Source organism: Chroicocephalus ridibundus, chromosome 1, assembly GCF_963924245.1.
Source record: "Chroicocephalus ridibundus chromosome 1, bChrRid1.1, whole genome shotgun sequence".
NCBI lineage: Eukaryota > Metazoa > Chordata > Aves > Charadriiformes > Laridae > Chroicocephalus > Chroicocephalus ridibundus.
In genome coordinates, this window is record NC_086284.1 from 33,316,805 (window position 1) to 33,340,731 (window position 23,927).

The window sequence follows — 23,927 nt, forward strand, 5'->3', positions numbered from 1 at the left end:
GAACACTGCAATTCGCCATTGCTGCAAGAGCCCCATGGCTGTTTTTCACCACCGTATGGCACTGACAACTGCTGGGAGGGCTTTGCCACTGAGCCTTAGCCCCAGGAAAGCATCGTGCTGCCCTGGCCGTCCGTGAGACTGCAGGTATCTGCGGTGCAGCACATGAGGCATGGCCCCATGTGTGTCCCATGTCCCTCAGCCTCCTCCCTCCCTTGGTGTGCCTGTTTTGCTCCCTGGTAGTGATGCTCACAGGGGTACGGGATCGTCCGTGCTTTTCTTCAGATCCTTTCCCCCAAGTGCGGATTTGGGAATGAAGCCTCATTGTTCCACGGCCAAACGTCTAACCTATGTGTTTTAACTGTCACCCTGTGCCAGCATGTTGAGGTTTTTCAAGTAGGTGGACACAACAAGCACCTGACCACCAAGGTGACAGGTACGAACAGTCTTTTGGCTGCACGACAGGCACCAGCCCAGTCACAGCACCATAGCCCAGCTCCTTGTAGTTGAAGAAACAAAACCCACCCAACTCCCCAGCGCGGCTCTCCTGGGGAGAGCTACCAGTCTGCTAATGAATAGAGTCATTTCTTCTGAGGGACAGAGAAGACAGGAACGTATCTTTGGCATCATGACGTGCCTTGCTCAACTCTTACGAATAGAGGCCCTTTATTTCCAAATTGCTGGGTATGTTACCTCCACCGACACACAGCTTTGCCAATGCCCTTCAACTCGCTTGTAGAACAGCTGGCTTGACGAGGGTTTGGAGCGGATTTAAAAATACCCTTGTCAAAGCAGAAGCCCTTGCATCTGTTCAGAGCTTTGTGCAAACACGCAGGCAGGGTTAGCCTTTCAGCAGGCGGCACACCCAGGCACAGCCCTGCCCCGGCGGCTAGCGGGGAGCAAACAAACCCGTCATTTGCTCAGGCAGATGGTCAGATGCCCGACGGGCTCTGCGTGCGTGGGACAAGCAGGAGCCTGCAGGGAGCAGGGCTCATGAACTCCCATGGGGGAAGCGGAGAAAGGCACCTCCTCCCCGTTTTAAAGCTGGGTGTGGGGGGAAAACAATATTCACAGAGGGACTCGCCTTGTGCCCCAAGGAGTGTCAAGGGCAGAGCCGCAATTAGCTCATGGGATAGAGCAGGTTCTCGCTGTGGGGGCTGACAGCAATGGCTCGTGCTTCCCGTCAAAGGCAGGCGACACCGGGGACAGGCCTACTGGCAGGCAAGAAAGCTGCATGTCCCAGGGGACGGCAGGCATCGCAGAGGGAAGAGAGACATATGTTCGTTCCAACAAAAGAGCCAGCTCTCCTGCTAATAAATACCACTTCCAGCCACGCAGCTGAGCCCCTCTGCTTCTACTGGGGTTTGTTTTCTCCAGCTAAATCTGTCTTGCCCCACGATGGGAATGAAAGACTAACTGCGGGTGACCGTGCTGGCATTCACACGGTCTTACCTACATCTTTCAGGTAGTTCTGGAAGGACATTGGGGGGCGGAGGATGTGTCTACGCTGGCGTTTGTGTAACATGTCCCTAAGGCCTGGCTCTTGCTGAAGTTATTGTTCAAATGCTTCGTGGTTTCCCCAGGCTTCTTCAACCCTTTATTTTTCCTCCAAGTTAGAAATATAGCTGCCCTGGGGGAAAATTTACTGGCAAAGCCGTGAGGTGACCTCACCAGAGCCAAAGTAAAGATAAGTAAGTTGAGCAATGAAGGCGAAGGAGGAGAAAAAAAAAAAAAAACCGAACACAGGCAGACTGCAAAGGCTTCGTTATTGGTAATAAACCTCTCTAGCGCCAGTGATGAACGTGTCGCAGAAGTACCATTGCCATCAAAGTGGGACCAGACCCCATCCCTTCACCAGCGGTGGGAAACGCAGAGTGGGAGGACGCCCAGCGCTGAGGCAGAGCCCGGCTCCTCAGAGGAGCGCGGGGGAACATTTCAGGCACGGAGAGACGACACTCGGAGCGCAGAAGGTCAATGTCACGCTGCGAAATACCCCGGGGAAGAGCCGTGCCCAGCGCTTTCCTCAGCATGTCTGTTCCTAGCCCAAAGGCGGCTAAGCCTGTGCCGATGCGAGCCAGGCAATGGCCTTTACCTACACGACAGCCCCGCCAGCCTCCTTTTTTTTCCCTCTTCCCGAGTTTTGAGCCGCCTCAGGCGGCCTGGGCTGTTCAGCGAGCGCCGGCGCGCCTTTGTCTTTTGCTGCCCGGCAGCAGGAGGATTCCCTGGGTCCCTGCCGCAGTGCTGACGGTGACACACATCCCCGCGGCGGCAGCCGGACCGACACCCGCTCTCCCCCGCCTCCTCCCTCGCCCCGCTGTCGGCCGCCGCCCGGTGCCAGCGGGCTCCGTCCCCGCGGCCCCCGGCCCGCGCCGTTCCCCTCATACCAGCGCCCCCTGGCGGCTGCGGCGCAGCCCCGCACCCCGCGGCCTGACGGTTACCGCCGGCGGGGAGTAGGAGCGCGTCTCCCTTGAATCATGGAGTGGTTCGGGTTGGAAGGGACCTTAAAGATCATCCAGTTCCAACCCCCCTGCCATGGGCAGGGACACCTCCCACTAGACCAGGCTGCTCAAAGCCCCATCCAGCCTGGCCTTGAACACTTCCAGGGATGGGGCATCCACAGCTTCTCTGGGCAACCTGTTCCAGTGCCTCACCACTCTCATTGTAAAGCATTTCTTCCTAATATCTAATCTAAATCTACCCTCCTCCAGTTTGAAGCCATTACCCCTCATCCTATCGCTACATGCCCTTGTAAGAAGTCCCTCCCCATCTCTCCTGTAGCCCCCTTCAGGTACTGGAAGGCCACTATAAGGTCTCCCCGGAGCCTTCTCTTCTCCAGGCTGAACAACCCCAACTCTCTCAGCCTGTCCTCACAGGAGAGGTGCTCCAGCCCTCGGATCACATTATCAGGAGGAGGTTGATTCCAGCAGAAGACATTTCATGCTACCAGCCCCTTTTCCCTTCACAGAGGGAACAAAAGGGCAAAACGCTGAGCAGCACGTTCTGCCCAACATCTGAAAATGCTTAGGACTAGATGTTGCCTGCAGATATGTACACGGCACACACAGCGGGGCTATGAGCAGATAGCTACGCAGGTCTGGGAAGACAGAAGGATCCCGAGCGAGGTCAGCCAAGTGTTTGACAGCAGTTCTCTGCAATTACCTTTCTGCGCAGAACGGAGCTCAGCTCTGCATATGTGGCACTGTGACCATCTTCATTAATGACACCGTAATAGACCTCTGTTAGAAATCGGCATGCGCTATCTGCTGCCTTTGCTTTTTTAGTGTCCAAGAAATGTCGCTTACTGGATCTAACAAATTAAAGTCAGAACAGGTTATTTGAAGTCTGGTTTGCAGGCATAATGGCTGAAACAAACAAAAAAAGCTGTTTAGAGGACTGCAAAGCTTTTCAGAGTAATACTTGCATTAAACATGGCTCTGGGAAGCCTGTTCCATTGCCAGCTCAGCTGACCATGTCCCGCTGACTGCTCACTGTGTGTCTACAATGACATTTCAGTTCAAGAGCCCTTCTGAAATGCATCCCCCATCTGTCCCCGCTTACTGCGTGTGGCTCCATGACACAAGCCAGTCTCGGAATGCATCAAGCAAATTCCTTTCAGATGAAGCTAAACAGGAAAACAAACTGTAGGAATAGCCCTGACGCGCTCCGCTGACTAATGGGCCTTCTGTCCACATGCCCGGGCTAGAGCTAGGTGGATGTAAAACCCCTGATGGGTCAGGCCTTCAGCATCACCTGCTTCATGCTACGGACTCGCTCCCCTTCAGCCACACTGCTGACCAGCATAGCCCCGACCACCACAGCGATCCCCCTCTGCGGTGACTATGAATCAAGACGTCTGCGTATGCCCACACAGGTAATTTGGGGCAGCAAGGCAGGAGACGCACCAGGAACCAATTCTACTGCTGGATGGTCAAAGCTTCACCCACTTCTGTCCCTTCCAAGCAAGAAACAGACTGCAGAGGTGGCAGCTCACGCAACGCTCCCTGAGGCAGTTCTTACTCTCCCAAGGAGGAGGGAATTAATGCTCGTTAATGCTCGCAGGGCCGAGGGAGGGGACCCTAGCCCTTCCCCCCGGGGCTGGCAGGAGGCACACTCTCATGTTGAGACAAATTCTTCAGGCAGAGCAGAGGGAGGTGACGCAGCTCAGCGAACAGCTGGGACTGCAGGAACAAGGACAGCACTGGGCTGGTAAAGGGCGTGAGCCATTTCAAAGCACTCTGTAATGTTTCTATTAATCCAAAACACTTCAAAATACACTTCGGTACTTACTGTCAGGTTAATTTATTAGCAGAAAACATGTTTTGCTGTAAGGCAGACAATTAACAGAGAATTTTCGTAATTCTCAGTCAAGAGGCCAAATCATTACTGATAGTTAATACCTGCAATTAAAATGACTGCTCTGAAATGAATGGAAGAGACCCAAAATGCATATGGAAATTTCATACAATATATAAAATATATAGCTTTTGCGTTTCTTAATTTTAAATACATTGTTCTTTTTATGGAAGAAACAAACATTCTAGAGTTCATTTGCAAAATAAGCACTGCAGGAGATGTCCGGTCTTCCGTGGCTCTCCCTGGTAAGCAGATGACATGCACAGCAGCGCCTACAGAGTCCACGGGTTCAGAGAGAAACCCCAATCACATTGTCCCTGTTGTCCAGGATAAAGACCCTACTTTGTAATCCCAGCAAGAATTAAAAGAAGTAGAGTTACACTGATAATCAGAGCCTACAGCAATTTGAGAGCATCTGGAGGAATCTGCAGAGATACAGCAAGGCAGAAATAAAGCCAGACTTGCAAGCCATCAGCCGTACAAGCAATTCAAGATCTCATGGGAAGTTTTGTACAAAAATCCTCTTTTAAAAAAACGATAAAAAGTAAAGGTAAAATCTTAACTCCTCAGGAAGTACAGGTTACCAGCAGCATTCACTGAAGTGTAGTTATTTAATGTGTGTGACATTTGACTTTTATCTTGATTTACCCCTCCATGTACCCAGGCCACCTATGATGTTTCAGGGCCTTTTCAATTTCAGCTGTTTCTATAAAGACACAGACTTCCTTCCCGATTTTGATACCAGCTGACTGATCAGTATAAAACTTGAAGGGGCATTAAACCTGCCCCTGTTTGTTTTTTTTTCCCTGCTTGTACCTCAAGTAGAAGAGCACTGCCGATGGATGATGGAAACAAGAAGGTTTCAGTGGGTGGGGCAGACTTTTTACTCTAATTTGGACAGCGTTCCTCTGATCTGTAGGAAAGCCAAGAGTAATTATTCTAACACATGATGCTTAAAAGAAGTGCCAAAGTAAAATATTTATGATTTAAAAACAGATTATAATCTTGCTTATGAAACACCAATGTTTGACTTTAACCTCATATGGAATTTACAAACAATGAAACTATATAATCCTTGATGAGAGGAAAAAACTGTCTTTCTGAGGTTCGTACAGCATCCAGGGTAATTCCCAGGCCCTGGGCTCTGGATCTGACAGGTGAGACATAGAGCTCTTGCAGCCGGATCTGCTGGCCCCAAGTTCAGGACCCCAGTTCCTCCACACTAGATTCCAAGACCTAGTGAAGTGGCAGTTCAGCTATTTCCTCCCGAGGTACTGTGAATAAGCACTCTTTTGTGGTGTGATGCAAAAATGGATTTCACCATCCTTCCCTTCGCTGACAAACAGCATCAGATTTTTCTCCTTCCTCCACTACCTGGTACTGGAAAACGAAGCTGCACGCACCCTACTTAGCAAGACAGTGGTGCCTGCAGGAGGTCAGCCAGCTGCCCGATGAGATTTCTGCTGCTAACTCTGCATGCACCGCACTCAACCAGAAGCCCTAGAGTAGCCTTCAAGTCTAACCAGGCTCAGAGAAACAGCTGCTTCTCCAGCTCCACTCAGAGTGAATTCTCATGACGGTAAGAGGATATAAGCATTCCCCAGTTCTGAAGGCCAGGTACTCAAGAATGAAGTTCTGCTATGAGCCACGGGGAATCACAGCTCCTTGCTGCAGCTCCAAGCATCAAGAACTGTACCTTGAGTTACAGGACCAGCAGCAGATGTTGGGGTCTGTGTGAGAACACGCCCTATATAATTAATGCCATGTTAAGGATGCTTTGCATGCTATCCGATCACAGCTTTCCTATCTAGTTCCAACCTTTTCCAACGCCTAAAAGAAACAAACCAAACTTACAGCAGCATCTTAAGACACGAATCCCTTTCCAAGACTTTAAAGAGGGCAGCAAAGACAAGATGTATGAAATAACTGGGAAAAAGCTGTTTCTATATTCTACCAGCAGCAGCAGAAAAAGGCTTACAGTGTTTGCATTTGAGAGCTCAGCGGAGGAGTGAACAGAAAGTCTTGCAACATCTGCTAAAACAAAAAAACAGAGGTCATATTCAAAGCAGCAAACAGATGAGAACAAGGAGCGTGACCTCTCAAAAGCTGCTGGGTAAACTCTCTGTTCTGTTTACCTGTTACCTACCCAGCAGCCCCTCAAACTAGCTACAACATTAGACTGCAGTTTCACTGGCTGTTTTAACGTCACCCTTGCTCCATGTGTAGTCACCCAAGAGATTGGCACCTGAAAAGATTCAGGCTATTCCACTGGTTCCATCCTATCTAAGAAACAACAGGAAATCTGGCACTTCAGTAGCTTCTATAGTCCTAGAAGCCTGTTAGCAAAGATTAACAAAACCAAAACACTAGCAATCTGCACACAGTATGTCGGGGCCAGTGAGATGCATACCACCAAATTATTTTATGCCTGCATCCAGAAGCTGAGAAAAAGCAAAGCTGATCTTTGTCTACATTAATTCAGATGGGACGCACGTGAGGAAGAACACAGAGCAGCAATGCAATACCACAAAACCGAACAGCTCTGCTGCTATGGTAGTTGGAAAAGAGTATGTATGAGAGACAAGCTTGATCTCCAAATCACTTACCTAACAATGATTGCCATCCCAATGACTTTGTCTCCTTTATACAAGCAGACTGAGAAGCAAAAGCCACTTTCAGAAACAGGAATTGCTGGTGACTATCTACCATTTCCTACAAGATTCCCTTGATGACTGTACTAATAAGAACTAGGGCTTATTTCTGCATTCTGCTAGCTCAGAACTTAGAAATCCATTCCCCCAATCCATACACCAAGCAAAAAAGACACCATTTTATTATTACTCTGATCTACCAGCAATAAACTTTCAGTATTTTTTTTAATGCGTTAACAATAATTACCCACCCAGTTACTTTCAGAGAAAATACAAGCAGCATTTTTTTTCCAGGAACTTCTAAATTAAAAAGACCTTCAGGTAATTCCATAAAACATTTAAAACATCATAAATAAACTTATTTAAAAGTCACTTTCCAAACAATAAATAAAACTCTTCCTTATTTGAAAGTGCAAACAGGCTGCATTATAAAACGTACAAAGCAAGACTGCAGAAGTGCTTAATTATTCAATAGTGACCAAGACACAGTTTCTTGTTTTGGTGTTGCTGGTCATCTAGTGATTTTGTTTTCTGGACCCCATCTAAAGAAAAAAAAATACGTGTGAAACTTTAATACCATAGTAAGCAGTCTAAATACTCAACACATACAGGCATGCTGGAATAACACTGGGTGAGGGGCTTGGGGGGGGGAGCTTGTCTTCTTCTCCATACAGAAGAACATGCAATAATTATAGTAAAAGAAACATACCAAGGAAAAATAGCAACTTAACAGTTCAGTGTTGAAAATGCAAGCATACCATCTCAAAGAAAACACTGTTAGAAAAATGAGCCCTGTTAAAGGTTGTCAAACAAAGTAGCCCAGGATGAATCTTTCTCCAGCTGGGCCTAAAAATCGTTACCAGAGAGAGGGACAAACAGGACCTAACATTTTACAGTGATTACTAATACCATAAACACTACTCCTGAGACCTTCCCTCCCCTCTTTCCCCCTGACTCATAAGGAAATAGCTAACAAAGAGACTTCTCCACTAATCTACCTCACTATATATTAGGAATTAGCTTGTAGTACGTGGCTATTCGTGTGCTACAAAACCCACCTTCAGCCTTTTTTATGCTCCCAGCATGGTGCTCAGTGCTTTGCGTAACTGCCAACTCCCTATCTTTACGCTCCGTATCTTCATGCTTGAGGCACAAAAATTATTTAGCTTCTTTTTCCACATTATTTTCCCCTCTGGATGAGAAACATTTTAAGGACTGGTAGCTCACAGTAGATGCCAATGGTGGGTTCCCTTTGTAGCACAAAAGGCTTCAACAAAAGACTCATCTAAACTCTGTTTTCAGAAGATGAAGCTCCCTTGCTATCAGGGTGCAGATTGACAAGGATTTTGTGGCCTTTGTATTATATATGTGTATATATACACACAAAAATAAATGTTGATTGAAAAGCATTGGCATAGATTCTACTTCATAAAAGAAGCACTGAAATGTTCTGCAGAACATATTTAAATGACTTGGAGGAGTTCAATTTCTATTCAAAAAGAATGGCACTCTTCTAGAACACAATATAAAAAGTCTTTATAGAATAAAATTTAAAACATGATTAGTCGGAAATAATCTATGTGCGAAACAGCATATTGTCGACCTTGATAACTGCATTGCTAGATTTTGTAACCTGTGTGTCAATGCCAAGCATTTGTTAAAACAAGCTTGGTTTCGACTTACCATTAGTTTATTTATTCAAAAAGCTCAAAGAAGTTTTCAGAGCAAAATTTAACTAATCGAAATCAAGATTAATTAAGACTGACCAATACCAGAGAGATTCAGGTTTGTTTAAAACATGATCTTACTTATTGACTTCAGTCATAAAATGAATTAATGAAAAAATACTTACTTTCCCTGGCTGTAGGGTCATGGAATTCGAGGGCATTATTGTGCAATGGATTCAGTTGCCACTGGTAAATGAAGAAGAAAAAGTTTACTTATTCAGAAGACAAAAGAAAGAGCAAAAGGAGGAAAAAACCAAAAGTAGCCTACAGTCCTTCACTGTAAGACACGACTAGGGGTGAGGTGGGAAACAAAGGGTTACCCCTCCAACACATTCTTGCTTTGAGGATAAAAAGATATTAAGGGATACATGGTCATTTACACCTTTGAGAAGGGGAAACAAGCCTGCTCAAACTGACAGTGCCGCAGCTTGTCATGGTGAGCACCGTGAGCACAGGTGCACTCGGCCACCTTCCAAACCCACCGCAGCTCTTTCAGGAGCTACTGGAAGGGCCTACAAAATCACACAGTGATCTCCCACATCAGCTGCTGTCCTGTGACAGGGAGGTTTGGAGAGAAATTCAGAGTGTGAAGAGACCACATCAAACAACGGCAACGAGTTAGAGGGAAATCTGCAAGGAAATTACAGAAAACAGACGCACTTGCCCCCACCACCTGGCATATGGCACAGCACTTCTCCCCAGTGTCGTGACAGAGCAACCTCTCAATTCCACTCACTTGACTAAACAGCACAAGAAAACACTCCTCTATGCTGGCTGCAGATGACTGCTCACTCCGTCCTCCCCCCAGTGCTGCCCAGAGTTTTCAGAATATAGGATATTTAGAGACTTACTGTAAATTTGCTTACACCCTCAAGTTCACCAAACTTCATATAGGATATGTCTGCTTTCTTTTTTCCAGCATCAACGTCTCCTGCATAGATCTGCTTGATACCAGCCCCTTTGATTAAAGGGACACATTCATCACATGGACATTTCGTCACAAATATCATGCTTCTCTCATCTGGCTTTATTTCTCGGCACCTACAAGCAGTCAGAAAACAGAATTTCAGAGTTTATATCTTGATAGTTTTGAAAGGTGACAAACTTGATACCTCACAAGAGCAAGCTAAGAAGTGTTGTGCTATCTACTCTCAGAAGCCACTTATTCCTAATCAAGTGCACAAACACAACAGTATCTGGTTTGGTTTTACTATCTGTGAAAAAAACACCCATCCCACCTCTCCATTCGTATAATTGTCGAAAGCCTCAACAATTGCCGGTAGCAGAGGCAGTGGCTTGCATCTGAAGGACAGCTGCCATGCACTGGAGTGATATCCTTTATAAGCCAAGCTCACTTAAGAAGTCTGAAGAAATGAAAGAGGCTGACTGTGTCCATGCACATCCACGTTCTGCATCATAGGTATAAACAAGACTGTGATTGCAATCCACACTTCATCACAGTGGCACCATGCGTTTGTGATGGAATTGTTTCTGAACCATCTCATTCTTTTCTATGGTAAAAATAAAGCCATTACCTGAATGTCAAGGCGTTCTGCTCCGCATGTATAATGTATCTGAACTTTCTGATTTCCCGATCTTTTTGTTTATCATCCATGTGAGGAAAATCAGCATATTCAGATCCAACAGGAAAGGCATTGTAACCACAGCCTACAAAATACATTGCTCCTGTTCCATCACAGCTTCTCTGCAACAGTAAGCAAAGCATCGGATTTGGAGACATTTAAACTGAGTCAGCGTTGTGCAATGTATGCTTTCACATTATCAGTGCATGCCAAGTTACACGAGTTAAGAGAACTCGGCTCGTGCTAACAGCTCCACATCTGTGTGGAGCTTTTCCACTAAGGTACATAGGAGCTGCATGGGCAAACTGTAACACCGAGGACAACACACTGCACCAGACTTCAGAGGCTTTGCTTTTAGCAAGTAATACTAATTCCAAGCAGGAACAAAAAGTCTGAAGGATTTAGGCTTTAAACCGTTCTGCAATGTACAAAATTAAAGACAGATGGAGTTAGTCCCTGATGTGACAGAGACCGTGCTTCACCTGTCTCTCAACAGACCCAGTGACCAGCGGGCTGACCAAGTAGCAATCTGCAAATGAAATCAGAACAAGAAACAAAACAGCAATAAGCAGCTGATGATTAAAGTGCTAAAAACAAATGAAGAATATGTTGCAGTTGCATGAAGAATGAGGCTTCCTGGGATCGGTAACATGCATAATCAGAGACATAAAGAAATAAAAACTTTACGTTTGGATGGGAAAAAGCACAGTAAAATTATTTGTGGAAAAATATCACTTTGATCCAAAAAGAAATGTGCTAAAGCCAGTACCGCATTTCAACTGCAACAAAACAGGTTGCCCAGAGAAGCTGTGGATGCCCCATCCCTGAAGGTGTTCAAGGCCAAGCTGGATGGGGCTTTGAGCAGCCTGGTCTAGTGGGAGGTGTCCCTGCCCGTGGCAGGGGGGTTGGAACTAGGTGACCTTTAAGGTCCCTTCTAACCCGAACCATTCTGTGATTCTATGATTCTAAAAATCCTAAAGTGATTGTCAGGCTCTGATTGCACTGAAACCTCTCCAAAAAAGAGCTGCAAAGAGGGACCATGCAGAGCAGGTACATCCTGCCTGACTAGCAGCTCTGGCAAAACTTTATAGTGCCAGGACACCTGGAATAACTGACAATGACGAGGGAAGCAAGCACACTGAAAAGCTAGGCAGAGACACTGCGGTAGTTACTAAACTCATGTATACTTCCCCTTCATCTTGACAGTGTAACAATGAACTAGTCATTAGCTTAATTACTAAAGAATGAGAAGTCCAAGCTTTCTATAGCGCTGTGTGTGTATGAAAAACACACGTGTATAAACTTAAAGCAAAATAACAAACTCAAAGCAGATACAAGTATATGAATTGTTAGTGTGAGAAAAAGTAACTTTTTTCAATACTTACTGATTTTTCTTCTGCCCAAATAATAGCTCCAACTCCTGTTTTATGATCCTCTAAAATACATAAAATTTTAGCAGTAAATAACAAATAAAGCACTTCTGAGTTACCTATACATTAACATATGACATCCTAGAATAAGGAATAACATTCATTGTTGCTTCATGGACAGGAGAAAAGAAATGCAGAAAGATTAAAAGCTTCAAAGTCATATAAGTCTACTGCAAAAGCTGGGTGTGCTTTAACCGCAAGGCCAGCCATTCTGAGACCTTGCTACATACATTTGTTCACAAATACTAAGAAGCTACCAATACATGTATCAGATAAGAAAATGTGTGCCAAGAACATATGTGGACAGGTTCACTGGTGTGAGATGGCAAACTGATAAAAACCTTCTCATAAACACCAAACTAGGTGGGAGTGTTGATCTGCTTGAGGGAAGGAAGGCTCTACAGAGGGACCTGGACAGGCTGGATCGATGGGCCAAGGCCAATGGGACGAGGTTTAATAAAGCCAAGTGCCGGGTCCTGCATTTTGGTCACAACAACCCCAAGCAACGCTACAGGCTTGGGGAAGAGTGGCTGGAAAGCTGCCCATCAGAAAAGGACCTGGGGGTGCTGGTGGCCGGCCAGCTTAACATGAGCCAGCAGTGTGCCCAGGTGGCCAAGAAGGCCAACAGCATTCTGGCTTGTATCAGGAATAGCGTGGCCAGCGGGAGCAGGGAAGTGATGGTGCCTCTGTACTCGGCACTGGGGAGGCCTCACCTCGAGTCCTGTGTTCAGTTCTGGGCCCCTCTGTACAAGAGGGACATTGAGGTGCTGGAGCGTGGCCAGAGGAGAGCTACCAGGCTGGTGAGGGGTCTGGAGACCAGGTCATATGAGGAGAGGCTGAGGGAGCTGGGCATGTTTAGCTTGGAGAAGAGGAGGCTGAGGGGAGACCTCATTGCCCTCTACAACTACCTGAAAGGAGGTTGGAGAGAGGTGGGTGTTGGCCTCTTCTCCCAGGTGAATAATGACAGGACCAGAGGAAATGGTCTGAAGTTGCGGCAGGGGAGGTTTAGATTAGATATTAGGAAGAATTGCTTTACTGAAAGAGTGGTCAGGCACTGGAACAGCCTGCCCAGGGAGGTGGTTGAGTCACCATCCCTAGAGGTGTTTAAGAAACGTCTAGATTTGGCACTTCAGGGCATGCTCTAGTGGCAGAGACTGTAGGTTGTTTGGTTGGACTCGATGATCTCAAAGGTCCTTTCCAACCATGAAGATTCTATGATTCTATTCTATGATTGTTTACTACTTAATTTAACTACTTAATTTCTGCCATTCTTTGAGTTTATGGTTCTGTGCTCTGAATTCATATCAACATATTTTATGCCTGATTGAGCGTCAAAATGTTAACAATCGGATTTTGAGGGGTGTTTCCTATCACCACTACAGGAAAACTGGAACAGAACTTTCATTATGTGACTTGGAAGATATTTATGGAACTTGAAAATCTCCCTCAGTAGTTATTGATGAGAGTCTTGAACAGTTAAAACAGAGCATATCAAGAAGAAAAAATGTTTCAGGCTTCCAGTGATTAATATTGTAAAAGACGCTGTTCCAATTACCCATTTCCATCATCCTTAGTATCACTCCCATATACAATCATTTAAAGAGGGTCTTTCCTGCCAAAGATGTTTTATGGAGGATGACTTTATTTATATTCTCTGTATTTATTAGTCACTGGTGTACATTAAGCCAACATAGAAAACATCCTGTGATCTTGCTCCCCTTATATCCACCTATATAATAACGTAAAGCATCTAAATATGTGTGTGTGCTGTTACTTATTTTAATTTAATTACAGGACTAAAGTGGAGTAAGAGTTTGCTCAAAAACCAGACCTGAGTCCAGGGTGAACAGCACAGATAAAACTGAATTTTGCTGCCCCAAGAATGAGTACTCAAGCTTGGTCATCCTGTCTTGCTCTGTAAAACAGCAATTGTACAAAAGACTCACAACTGGTTCCATGAAACTTCTGAATTACTTCTGAAAACACAATCTCCTCTGCAACTTTTAGTGACCAAATTTGTGGAGGGTACCCCCAAAAAAACCCCAAACCCAAACCACAAAAGGGAACTGTTCTAAAATATGAAGATTCACCTTTACAAATAACCAAGTCTGAATAAGCACATTCAGCACCTGACTTGATTGGTTGGTTTTGTGTGTGTATGTTGGGGGATTAGTTTGGTTTTAAGTTTTAAATATGTACTATTTCTTTGTTTACAAGGGTTTTTAAAAAGCAACTATCCTATCTAGATGAAAAAGCATCACCAAGGAGTACCGCCAAGTTTTAAGTCTTCATATTCTGTTCTTTGGAAGAACTTACCAGTTTTCTGCATTGCTATCCAGACAGAATAAAGTAGTTAGCAGAAGTCATCTGTATCGAAAGATAGTCAATAACTACCCTTCCACCCTGAACGCCTGTACATCAAAACTCCAGCATCTTTGCAAAGAAAACCCCCATCAGATATATAATCACTTTCACTAATAAGATTGGAACTAGGAAGCGTAGTATAACTGTACTTTATGCCCTACTGGAAGGATATTATTTCACTGCTGTTTTCTGAAGAAGTGTACATAATATGCTTAAAATATTGGCACTTATTTGATAACAGAAACATCTTGTGAAACCTCCATAAAAAAAGAGCCTCAGAGCAGCTTGAAGAATTTAAATGTCATTGTATTCTATTTTTGGATAGGTGTTGGACATGTTGGCAGGGCAGGCTTTGCCAGCACTGTATGTGAAATACCTGTCCTGATTTTCCCTTGGAAAGCTCGGTGCATTCACACACAATACTATGTACCCCTGTGGAGATTTTACTACTACTGCTGCTCCTGTTTCACCGATGTAGGAATGGAATTCAGCACGTGCTCAAAGAAGTATTTGGAAGAAGTAAGACTGAAATCAGGAACTCACTCTACTCAGGAGACCCATTCTTCCTCCACTGCTGTAACAACTCACCTGTTCGGTACGCAAGTAGTCTGGCTTGTATCATACAGTGCCTTGCAATTTCTTGGGGCAAACCCTGATGGTCTGTTTCATTTGTTCGCCGTGATTCGCTGTTGTAAAATCCAAAGCATCTGAAGTCAGGGACGCTGGCAGCCACTGTTGCCAAGACCAAGACAAGATCTTTCATATTTTGCCTGAGGTTGCTGAAGTATGGATTTTCACAGAGGTTCTCCAGTCCTATTGTCATCAATATTTGCTTGTGTGTTTCCTCATTTGAAATTAGGAATAAACTTTCATACTCTTTTATTCTCTCTTGTCTACATGCAGTGTAAAAGTCGGTATTAGAGTCAGGCTGAGATTTTGCTATTTTTTGAATAAAATCAAACTTGGTGGAAGTTTCTTCGACAAATTGCACCATATAGCATACCAAGGGCTGAAGCAACACACACACTCGAGCACGACTGTTTGACTTCAGTCTTTCTACTGCTTTGGCATCTAGCTTTGCATCGTCAGTAGTCATGGGATTGGATGCCTCATTCTGCAAGCTGATTTCAGGATCTGCAGGCCAGTAAGAAATCCTGTTCACCCCAGCTGGAAGAGAAGACAATGCAGCAAAAGGAACCATGCAAGCACAGTGGAACATAAACCTCATTTTCAACACACTACTGCCTAACCCTGTTTTTACTCCTTTAAGGTCGTGAGTGCTGTTTCAGTAGCATCAAGACAACAAAAATGCTAGCATATACGAGCATCAAGATTTTATCAGACTTGATAAACAGACTATAGGCAAAAATCGGAATTTCCTAAGTTCTAAGAGCTTTGTGGTGGTGTAATTTTGCATCTTACCTACAACAGATACATTAACACCACACACAAAAAGTTAGCACTAACAGAAGCTGCTGCTGAGATTAAAAAAACAATACTTGCAGAAGGGTTGTACCAGCAGATCCCATTTCAGGAAGTGAATAATCTCATTTGTCTTCATCCCACTTGGCAAAAGGAAACCGTAAAGTCCTCCCTGTGATTTACGCATAAAAAACACCCTTCCTCTGGTGCCACTGACAAGCAATGGGAGAGCAAGGAAAAATGTACTAATCTAGGCCTGGTCATCAGGCTTAGGGTTGCACTGGCAAATCTCAGCTGTACATCCCAACGAAGAGACAAGCAACACCAGTAATAATAGCTGCACAGAGAAACAGGGTCTCAGTAGCAAACCCTATTTCTTGCTCATCAGCTCCAGGAAATGTACATTCAATATTGTTCTCAGCCTTGTGGAAAATGCCAGTGCAGGCTACACAAATTAGGGATTGGCATTCACAATTGGGACAGTCCAAAGAGAAAACAGGCTTTCTGATACCACCGATCACAAGCATAACATGTACTTCTACTCTACTACAGTCATTGCTTACCGTTTACAATCATTTTTAAACAAGTCGAACATGGTTTTCTGGAAAAATAAAGATCACAGTTTTTAAGTCTTGACCCGTGTTTAATGAGTGCAATCTGGCCAGCATGCAAGTCTGTACTGGAACAATGAAGACCGATAATCTTCATGTTTTTCACCACAACTAGTCCACTCTTCTTTACCTACAGAAAAATGCATTATTATTATTATTATTATTATTATTATTATTATTATTTCAACATCGAGTCCATAGCGGTGTTACAGCTCTTCCTTGGGTAACACAGACAGGATCAGAGCATATAAGTCTTCAGTACAAATTGTGATATCATTAAATCATTAAACAATCTCTGTTACGCTTCCCCCAAGCAGATTTTTTTTGGTGTGGTTTCTACATGTGCCTGTTAAAATCAGTGGTGTGCCCCTGTCAAACTTCCAATAGGGACTTGTTGCAAATTCCTGATTTTTCTGGTCATTGCTTTGCCCATAACAACACCCAGAAGCAGCACAGAAAATTCTGTCAATTATAGCTGAAAACCTCTCTGAATCATCCAGCACCTGGAAATGCTCTTGAATTTAATTTCTGTCTTAATCTTGACCGTCCTGGGAGCCAATAGCTTCTCTAGCTTTATTTCTGTCTCTTCATTTATAGAAATGAATCCTGGTTCTAAAGAACCTTCCATGGAAAAAGTCTGCATACCACAGACAACAGCTCTTACATCTGGATTCCGATGTATTGTAGGGAAACTGAATACAGGCTAGTTTGATGAAGGTGGTGAAACAGATCTCATTATGTTATCCTGCTGCTACCAGAACACTGTTGCCTTAGATCTGTAAATTATTAAATTTCATTGAGGTTACAGAAATGAGGCTGTAGTAAAGCCCTACATGTAACCCAAATGCCACTCCTAACTGAATTACTAAATTTGAAACTGCTTTTGAAGTCTGCATGGTGCTCATCTATCCCTCTTTCAGACCTAGTCTGGGACTTACCAAGCTCAGAAAATTAGGCCTAATTGTCACTCAAATTATTTTCCTATCTTTCCTTGTCCTGGCTGATACATGTGCTATGGATCTTAGTATGCCCTGCACAAAGTGGCAATCATTTTAAAGAGCACAGTAAGGAAAAGAGCACAAAAGGAAACAACCTGTTCCAGGACAGTCTGAAAATGCCCCTCTACTTTGAAGTGTAACTGGCAGCTATTTAGAAGACCCGTTCTCAAGGACGGTTTCTTTTCATTGTCATTAAGGGTAGTTATCTACAAGTTCTTGATCAGCAAACGTTTCAAGTAGTTCTGCACACCTCCACTGTATAAGAGAACTCTTCTACAATCACGAACATCAACATTTTAAAGAATATCTCTACACAATCAACCACACTGATTTAAAAATTAGAATTAGTATATACTAAGAAGTACACGGTATACACCATGCATCCCTTGTTAACCTCTTCAAAATACTCACCAGCATTTTTTACTGTTTGCTTCACCTGTCGGGGCATACCTTGCCTTTCAAAGTTTGTCAGAACTCGTATGCTATTTAACATTTTGATATTTTTCTCCCACTAGTGGACTTTCTTCTACTTCTAAGAAATATGTGAAAAACATTTATCAGTCTTTTTTGTTTTTTCCCTATAGACTATCTGTCATGTAGAAGCTGTTAGGTTAAATTCACTGCAGGAGCTATTAGCATCTGTTCAGAAAGACCAATTAACAGTAAACATAGACATTTTACCTGTGATTTTTTCTGTTGCTCAGATGAGGGAAAGAGCTCCATCCAGAGACTGAACAAAGTAAAAAGATTGACCTTAGAAAGTCTTGGCATTTGACCTGTTATTAGAAGAAAAATAATTAAATATTTATTAAAAAATCTTTATCAAGAACCCCCACATTGTTGAACAATATTTTCCAAGTCTTCTACACCACAGCTGCTACAGAAGCTAGTTCATCAACCACTTCTGCTATTACAGCAGCTAAATCCACACTGTCCTCTTCAGGGCAGTAGCTGTCAACTCAGCATGCTCGCATCTGGATGCAGAGATCAGATTTGTGCGACAAGAGAAAGTGATGAAACTTTCACTGAAATTCAGTCAGTTAATTCTACTGAGAGGTGAAGAACAGAAATCACAGATCTGATCCCACATAATTTAACGTGCTCAAATGATTCACAGATGCTTACAGAAATTTGAGACATAGGTTGTGATTCAGCTTCAGGCTCACCACAGAAGACAGCAAAAATATCTAGGCACACATCATGATCGCACACTGACACCCGCAGCAGAAGTGGACGAGCCATTGTGAAACCTTCCAGTTATATCAGTTCTGAAGAAAGCTGCTTCTGGATTTTTACAAACTGCTTAAATTTTGGTTAGATTTTTACAAAAATTTAAATCTATTTCTCAGGCTGTCACTTCTGACTAAATAACTAAAAGGTAGCAAAGAATCCCTCCCTGGACCACCACCTTGTGCTGTGTTGTGCTTCTACTCAAAATCTGGACGTTGTCCTGTGAGGGCCAGTGCTCAGCATTACTGAGTGTCCCACAAATGAAAAAGGAGGAAGTATGGCATTGCTCACTAATGCTTGCACCATTACAGATGTAAAGCTGTCTTGCCTCACACCGGGCAAGAAGTTAATTGAGTCTTCGAAAAAGCTCCAGTCCCTATTTCAGGGGTGCTTGCAGAGTGCTGTAATGAACAGGTATTCCTCCACAGGTCTCACATCTGCCGTCTGACAATAGCATTATTTCTGTTTTTATCCTTTCCTGCAAACTTTCAAGTTTTTGCAAAGAGTAAAAGCAGAGGCAAGAATAGAACAGAGAAAAATACTTGTTTAAGTAGTTCCAGCAGTTTGGAAGAGATATAATCAGATACTAAGATTGCTTCGGTGGGGGAGACGGTTAGTTTAATGACATGTCTGTGAACCCAAACAATTAGGACAGCAGATAAACATATGCAATCCACGACTGGAATACCATTTTCAGACAGTATTTTAGCAGCTTTTTTTTCACACAGAAGTGTGATTTTGGAAAACAACTATAGACCTCTCAGCAAGCACCATCTGATACCACACTGTCCACTACTCCTTAGGCTGCCCAGCTATGCTGTGCCACCGTGCACAAGCACCGCAAGGGGCACCTGGTTGGCACAATCAGGTATGTATGCTAGAAATGTACATGGCAAGTAGAGGACACGAAGATTTTTTATCACTTGTACTAAAAAAAAAAACCCTGTAAAAGTAAGTCTGCAAGCCACATCGAAATAAGTAGAATTTGTCTTAAATGAGAGTTTGAGTTCATTCTCCTCACAGCCCCTGTTCACTCCTGTTGCAGCACATGCATGTACAGTTCCCAAATGGCAAGCTAAAATAAACAATGCAATTTATACCAACTCACATGTATATCATCATGTTTTCTAAAATAGATTACAATTTGGCATACAGAGTAGATTTAAAACAGAAGACACCAGAAACAAGTTTGTTTTCTCGGACCTAATTTGAGTGTGACCTGTCAAACACATGGGAAACAAACTGAAGAATGTACCAGTTCACAGCTCTTGTTGCGAATTGACATGAAACCTTGGGGCCTGCAGGAGAGATGGGGAGGGACTCTTTATAAGGCAGTGTAGTGATAGGACAAGGGGTAACGGTTTTAAACTGAAAGAGGGGAGATTTAGATTCAATATTAGGAAGAAATTCTTTACTGTGAGGGTGGTGAGGCACTGGAACAGGTTGCCCGGAGAAGTGGATGCCCCATCCCTGGAAGTGTTCAAGGCCAGGCTGGATGGGGCTTTGAGCAGCCTGGTCTAGTGGGAGGTGTCCCTGCCCATGGCAGGGGGGTTGGAACCAGATGATCTTTAAGATCCCTTCCAACTCTAACCATTCTATGATTCTATGAATTTATAATGAGAAGTAGGAGAAAATTATGATGAAAAAGGGAAGACCTGTGGTCACAGGTATCGTATCTACGTATCTGCATCTTTATTGACTTAGGTAGTTAAATGTCCCCTTAAGTTCAACAAAATGAAGAGAATACTGATTAAAGTGGCCTAGAAAAAAGCTAGAAGGCAGCAACAGAAGATTGGGAAATAAAAAGAATCAGGCTCTTTGCTACTGAGAGCAAAACCGTACATGAAAGGAGCGCTCTTTTCAGGTGCATCAAGTCCTCACAGCTTCCCTGCTTCACACAAAGGTACGACTTTATTCCTCCAGATTAGGGATCTCGCTCCAGTAAGGCAAAGTATGCTCCAGGGAAAGCATGCTGTGAAGGCCAGTGTCGAAAACCCTGCTGCTCCTGCACCTGCAAGCAAAAAGGAGCAGGGCACTGCCCATCCAGACATGGCTCAGATACAGGATTACGTCACGGTTGCAATGTAGGAGTCCCTAGAGGAAAGTCTGACAGACTTGTAAGAAGTCATCTTGCAAGTACAAAACAAACACTGCTTTGACACCATCAAGGAGGAGGAAAACAGTGATACCACTCTGCTGTCTGGGAAAAGGAAACTAGAAACCATTTTCAGAATTCATTTTCTTTGCTCACTTGGAAGCAGGATTTTCATAAAACCAGGAAGAAACAAACCCCATTTACCCACCAAGGAGGCCTATCATGGTCCTCAGTCTGAGAGCTATTTATACAGCCCAGGGGTGATCTGTACATCCCCTGGGACTGCAGCGATGGGATATATGAAATCTATCAAAATTTGCTTCATCTGGGCATCCCCAGCCTTGTGAGAAACTTGCGGTCCACTAAATTCGCACCTGGGCCCTGCTATAGGAGTTACTAAGATCACCCTTCAGAAAGCAAGCAGTTTTATATACGTTATATTTTAAGCGCATTGAGTATATATGGTATAGAACTGGATGAAGAAATCATTTTGATGGGGGGGGGGATGCGAAATACAAACATATGTTACCCAAAGGCCTTATGAATACGAGCGCTGGCAAGCGGGGGGCATAGCGGGGGGGGGGGGGGGGGGCGCGGAAATACTTTATCGCACGGTCTGTAACGGGCAGGAGCACTCTGTGAAATAGCAGAGAAGGAGGGGGTAGGCCGGAGCTCTCTGCCCAGCCCCCCGGAGGGAAGAGCCTCACCGGCGCCCTGAGGAGAGGACAAACCGGACGGCTCCGGGCATGTCGTTAAACACCTCGGAGCACCCGGTGGGCAAGAAGACACCCGCGGAGGGGCGGGGTCAGCGCACACCCTCCCCCCCTCCCCACCAGCCGTTATCGCCCGCGGGGCTGCGGCTCCTTCACAGCCGGGGCAGGCCCCGGCCCGGCTCCCTCCCCTCCCGCCCCGCAGCCAGGCCCCTCACGGCGGGCACAGGGAGGCGCTCACCGGCCATGCTGTCGGTCTGCGTGCTCGCCGCGCTCACCCGCGACCCCCCCGCCGCCACCGCCTCCTCTGCGCCGTGCATGGGTGCCGGTGGCGGTGCCGCCGGCGGTGCCGCCCGGTGCCCCCCCCGCCCCGCCCCCATGGCGGCCTCCGCTCCTCCCTCAGGGCGTCGCCGTGGCGGGGGCGTCCGCATGGCAACGGCCGCTGACGGGCGGGCACCTCGGCCAATAGAAAGCCGGAATGGAAGGGGAGGGTGGGGCTTGTCCTGAGGGGGCGGGCCAGCGGCTGAGGCGCGGCGATGGCGGCTCCCGGTGAGAGGCGCCGGGTTCTCTCGTCTGTAGCGGGATTTTAACCTTGAAATACACCGCGCCGCCCCGCTCTCCGTAGCGGGGTTTCACCCCGCGGAGAGCCGGGAGGTCTCGGTGGTGGTTGTCGAGCGTCAGCCCCCTGCAGCGTGGGCCCGGGTCGGGCCCTCGGCGACCTGCCCGGGGAAAATCCAAGCCGGCAGGCAAAAAAGGGATCCCCCGGCACAGATGTTGCTTCTGCAGCCGGTTTGCCAAACAGGTGGCTTGTGGTGTGAGGTTTTTTGTTTGTTGAGATCGTCTCTCTAAATGTTTTGCTAGTTTAACTGCCTTGGTTAAGTGTGTGGAAAATCCTGTTCTTTTCTGTCGTTGCTGCAGCACAGCCGTTCTTCAAGGGAGATGTTACACCGGCAAAACCCATCCTGTCACCCACACCGCTCGCTTCCTCTGGGGAGCAAGAGTGGAGCTTCCCCAGGTGGTTTTGTTGGTAGAAACTGTGTCTTTCCAGTGTGGATTTGTGATATGATGATTGCATCTGTGCAGGAAAGTGGGCAAGGCCTTGTCTGTATAGAGCAAGCTATGAAAATGGATCTTTTTTCATCTTTTAATGTATGTGTTATGGCTGCTGTGACTAGCTGACAGCAGCCAGTAGAGACACCAAAGCTTCATCGTGTATAAATTGATGTTCGAACTGTGGAAGATTGGCTCTGGGCTTGCTGCTTTGACTGTCTAAGGCCATAGTGAGACAAAGGTTGGAAGAGAGCAGAAAAGTGTTGGGTTTTTTTTGTTGGGTTTTTCTGTTTCTTTGTTACTGTTTTTTTTTGTGTGTTTTGTTGTTGTTTATCAATCTTTGCCTTGATTTGAGTCAACAATTAAGGATATATGTACTTCTTGGATATCAAGGCATTGGGCTCCTGAAAGATGAGCTAGTTTGGTGGGATTTGACTGCCTCTTTTCCTGGGCTATCAGGTTAATGGATGTTAAATTATAATATACCCAGACTTCATATTTAATCTCTTCTATGAAGAGAATGACTTATAATTAACTGGATAACTCTTACTAATTACAAAAGGTCTGTAGTATGCAATAGCTTCAAGATTTTGAAGCTTAACACAAGGGAGTTACTTCATCCCAAAGGTGTGCATACTTATGAAGAACAAGCAATGGTTTGTGGAAGAAACGTGATACATCCCTGAAAGTGGTTGACATATCAGTTGAAAGTACATGAAGTTTTATGGTCCCAGGAGGGCTGTAGATGGAGTCTGGAGTGAAGAAAAAGAGGAGGAGAATCAGCTGTATGTTGCAGTCATTAAAAATAAATGCCCAAATCCTTTTCCAGGAAATAATTCTCCAAGAGCAGGCTTTCAGAAGGAGCCCGTGCCCACAGAAGGAATTCAGACTTTTTGCTTGTGTTCATGGGTCAAATCTCTGGACAAGGCTGTGGAGAGATGAAAAACAGACAAGGTACTAGCAGGCGAATCTGCTGCACAGCTGAGGTGATGTTAATGTCCCCTAATTAGGTTGCAACTTGGGTTTATCCTCCTTTTTCTCTGGTGAAGAAATGCATGTAGGATTCAAGGCCAGAAGGTTTTTTACCTCCCTGGGAACTTTGTTAGAAATAATGACTGTTCAGAGGAAGATCTGAAAATGCAGCTGAAGTTGCCCTTGTGACGTTTCCAGGAACGTTAAATCAGGATGCATTCGATGGTAGCGCTGAAGTAGCTGGGCCTCAATGGAGAGGCCGAATCACCCTGTCTTAGAAGTGCTGGCCCCAAAGTTTGGACTGCTTGCCAGGGAAACAGTGCAGCAAAAGTATGCTTGTGAAAGTCATCTCCCCCTGAAAGTTATGGTTGTGGGTGTTTGTGCAAGTGTCATGTTTAATATATTTTAATTTCTTTGTACTTGACTCAGAGGTATTTGTCTGCTGCCTCATCTCGCCACTCCTAGCAACTGCTTGTAAAACTGTGATGTTTGGGTTGTGTTGGCTCTGAACAACTGTGGTTAACTGGGAAGCAATTTTGGCCGTCTCGTGTAGTGGCCAAGAATATAGTTTTAAGAGTTCAGTGGTGTTTACCCTTCCAGGAGACTGCAGCTACCTGCCTCGGCAGGTCAGCCAGACTGGAAGGGGGTCCCAGAAAGTTATTTTGCGCAACAGGCAGCTCAGTTGCAAATGGTGCAGCTGAAGCAAGAACCAGAGCCTCTGCTACTATGCTTTA

General features: G+C 45.0%; 1 protein-coding gene across 3 annotated transcripts; it reads right to left on the minus strand.

The window, feature by feature from the left end:
• Window positions 1–4,291: 4,291 nt before the first annotated feature.
• Window positions 4,292–21,537, minus strand: CDADC1 (cytidine and dCMP deaminase domain containing 1). Of its 3 annotated transcripts, none has more exons than XM_063334177.1 (9): window positions 21,413–21,537; window positions 17,818–17,912; window positions 16,091–16,268; window positions 14,694–15,272; window positions 11,697–11,746; window positions 10,264–10,433; window positions 9,580–9,769; window positions 8,854–8,914; window positions 4,292–7,543 (listed from the first exon to the last, which is right to left on the minus strand). In XM_063334177.1, exons 1-9 carry the CDS (start codon window positions 21,489–21,491, stop codon window positions 7,470–7,472), a joined length of 1,476 nt encoding a protein of 491 aa, XP_063190247.1. In that variant the 5' UTR covers window positions 21,492–21,537; the 3' UTR covers window positions 4,292–7,469. The 3 variants fall into 3 exon arrangements, with proteins under 3 accessions (XP_063190247.1, XP_063190263.1, XP_063190254.1); XM_063334193.1 differs by having other exon boundaries at window positions 16,091–16,128; window positions 21,413–21,445; XM_063334184.1 differs by lacking the exon at window positions 21,413–21,537 and adding an exon at window positions 20,209–20,446.
• Between the last annotated feature and the right edge of the window lie 2,390 nt (window positions 21,538–23,927).

Bases quoted from the DNA above. Each gene is read 5' to 3' on its own strand.
- CDADC1 (XM_063334177.1), bottom strand. From the start codon at position 21,491: ATGCACGGCGCAGAGGAGGCGGTGGCGGCGGGGGGGTCGCGGGTGAGC. The intron at 11,747-14,693 runs GTGAGTTGTTAC...TATGTATTTTAG, and splicing joins ACTACTTGCGTACCGAACAG to AGGATCATAAAACAGGAGTT. The intron at 10,434-11,696 runs GTAAGTATTGAA...TTACTGTTGCAG, and splicing joins TTTGGGCAGAAGAAAAATCA to AGAAGCTGTGATGGAACAGG.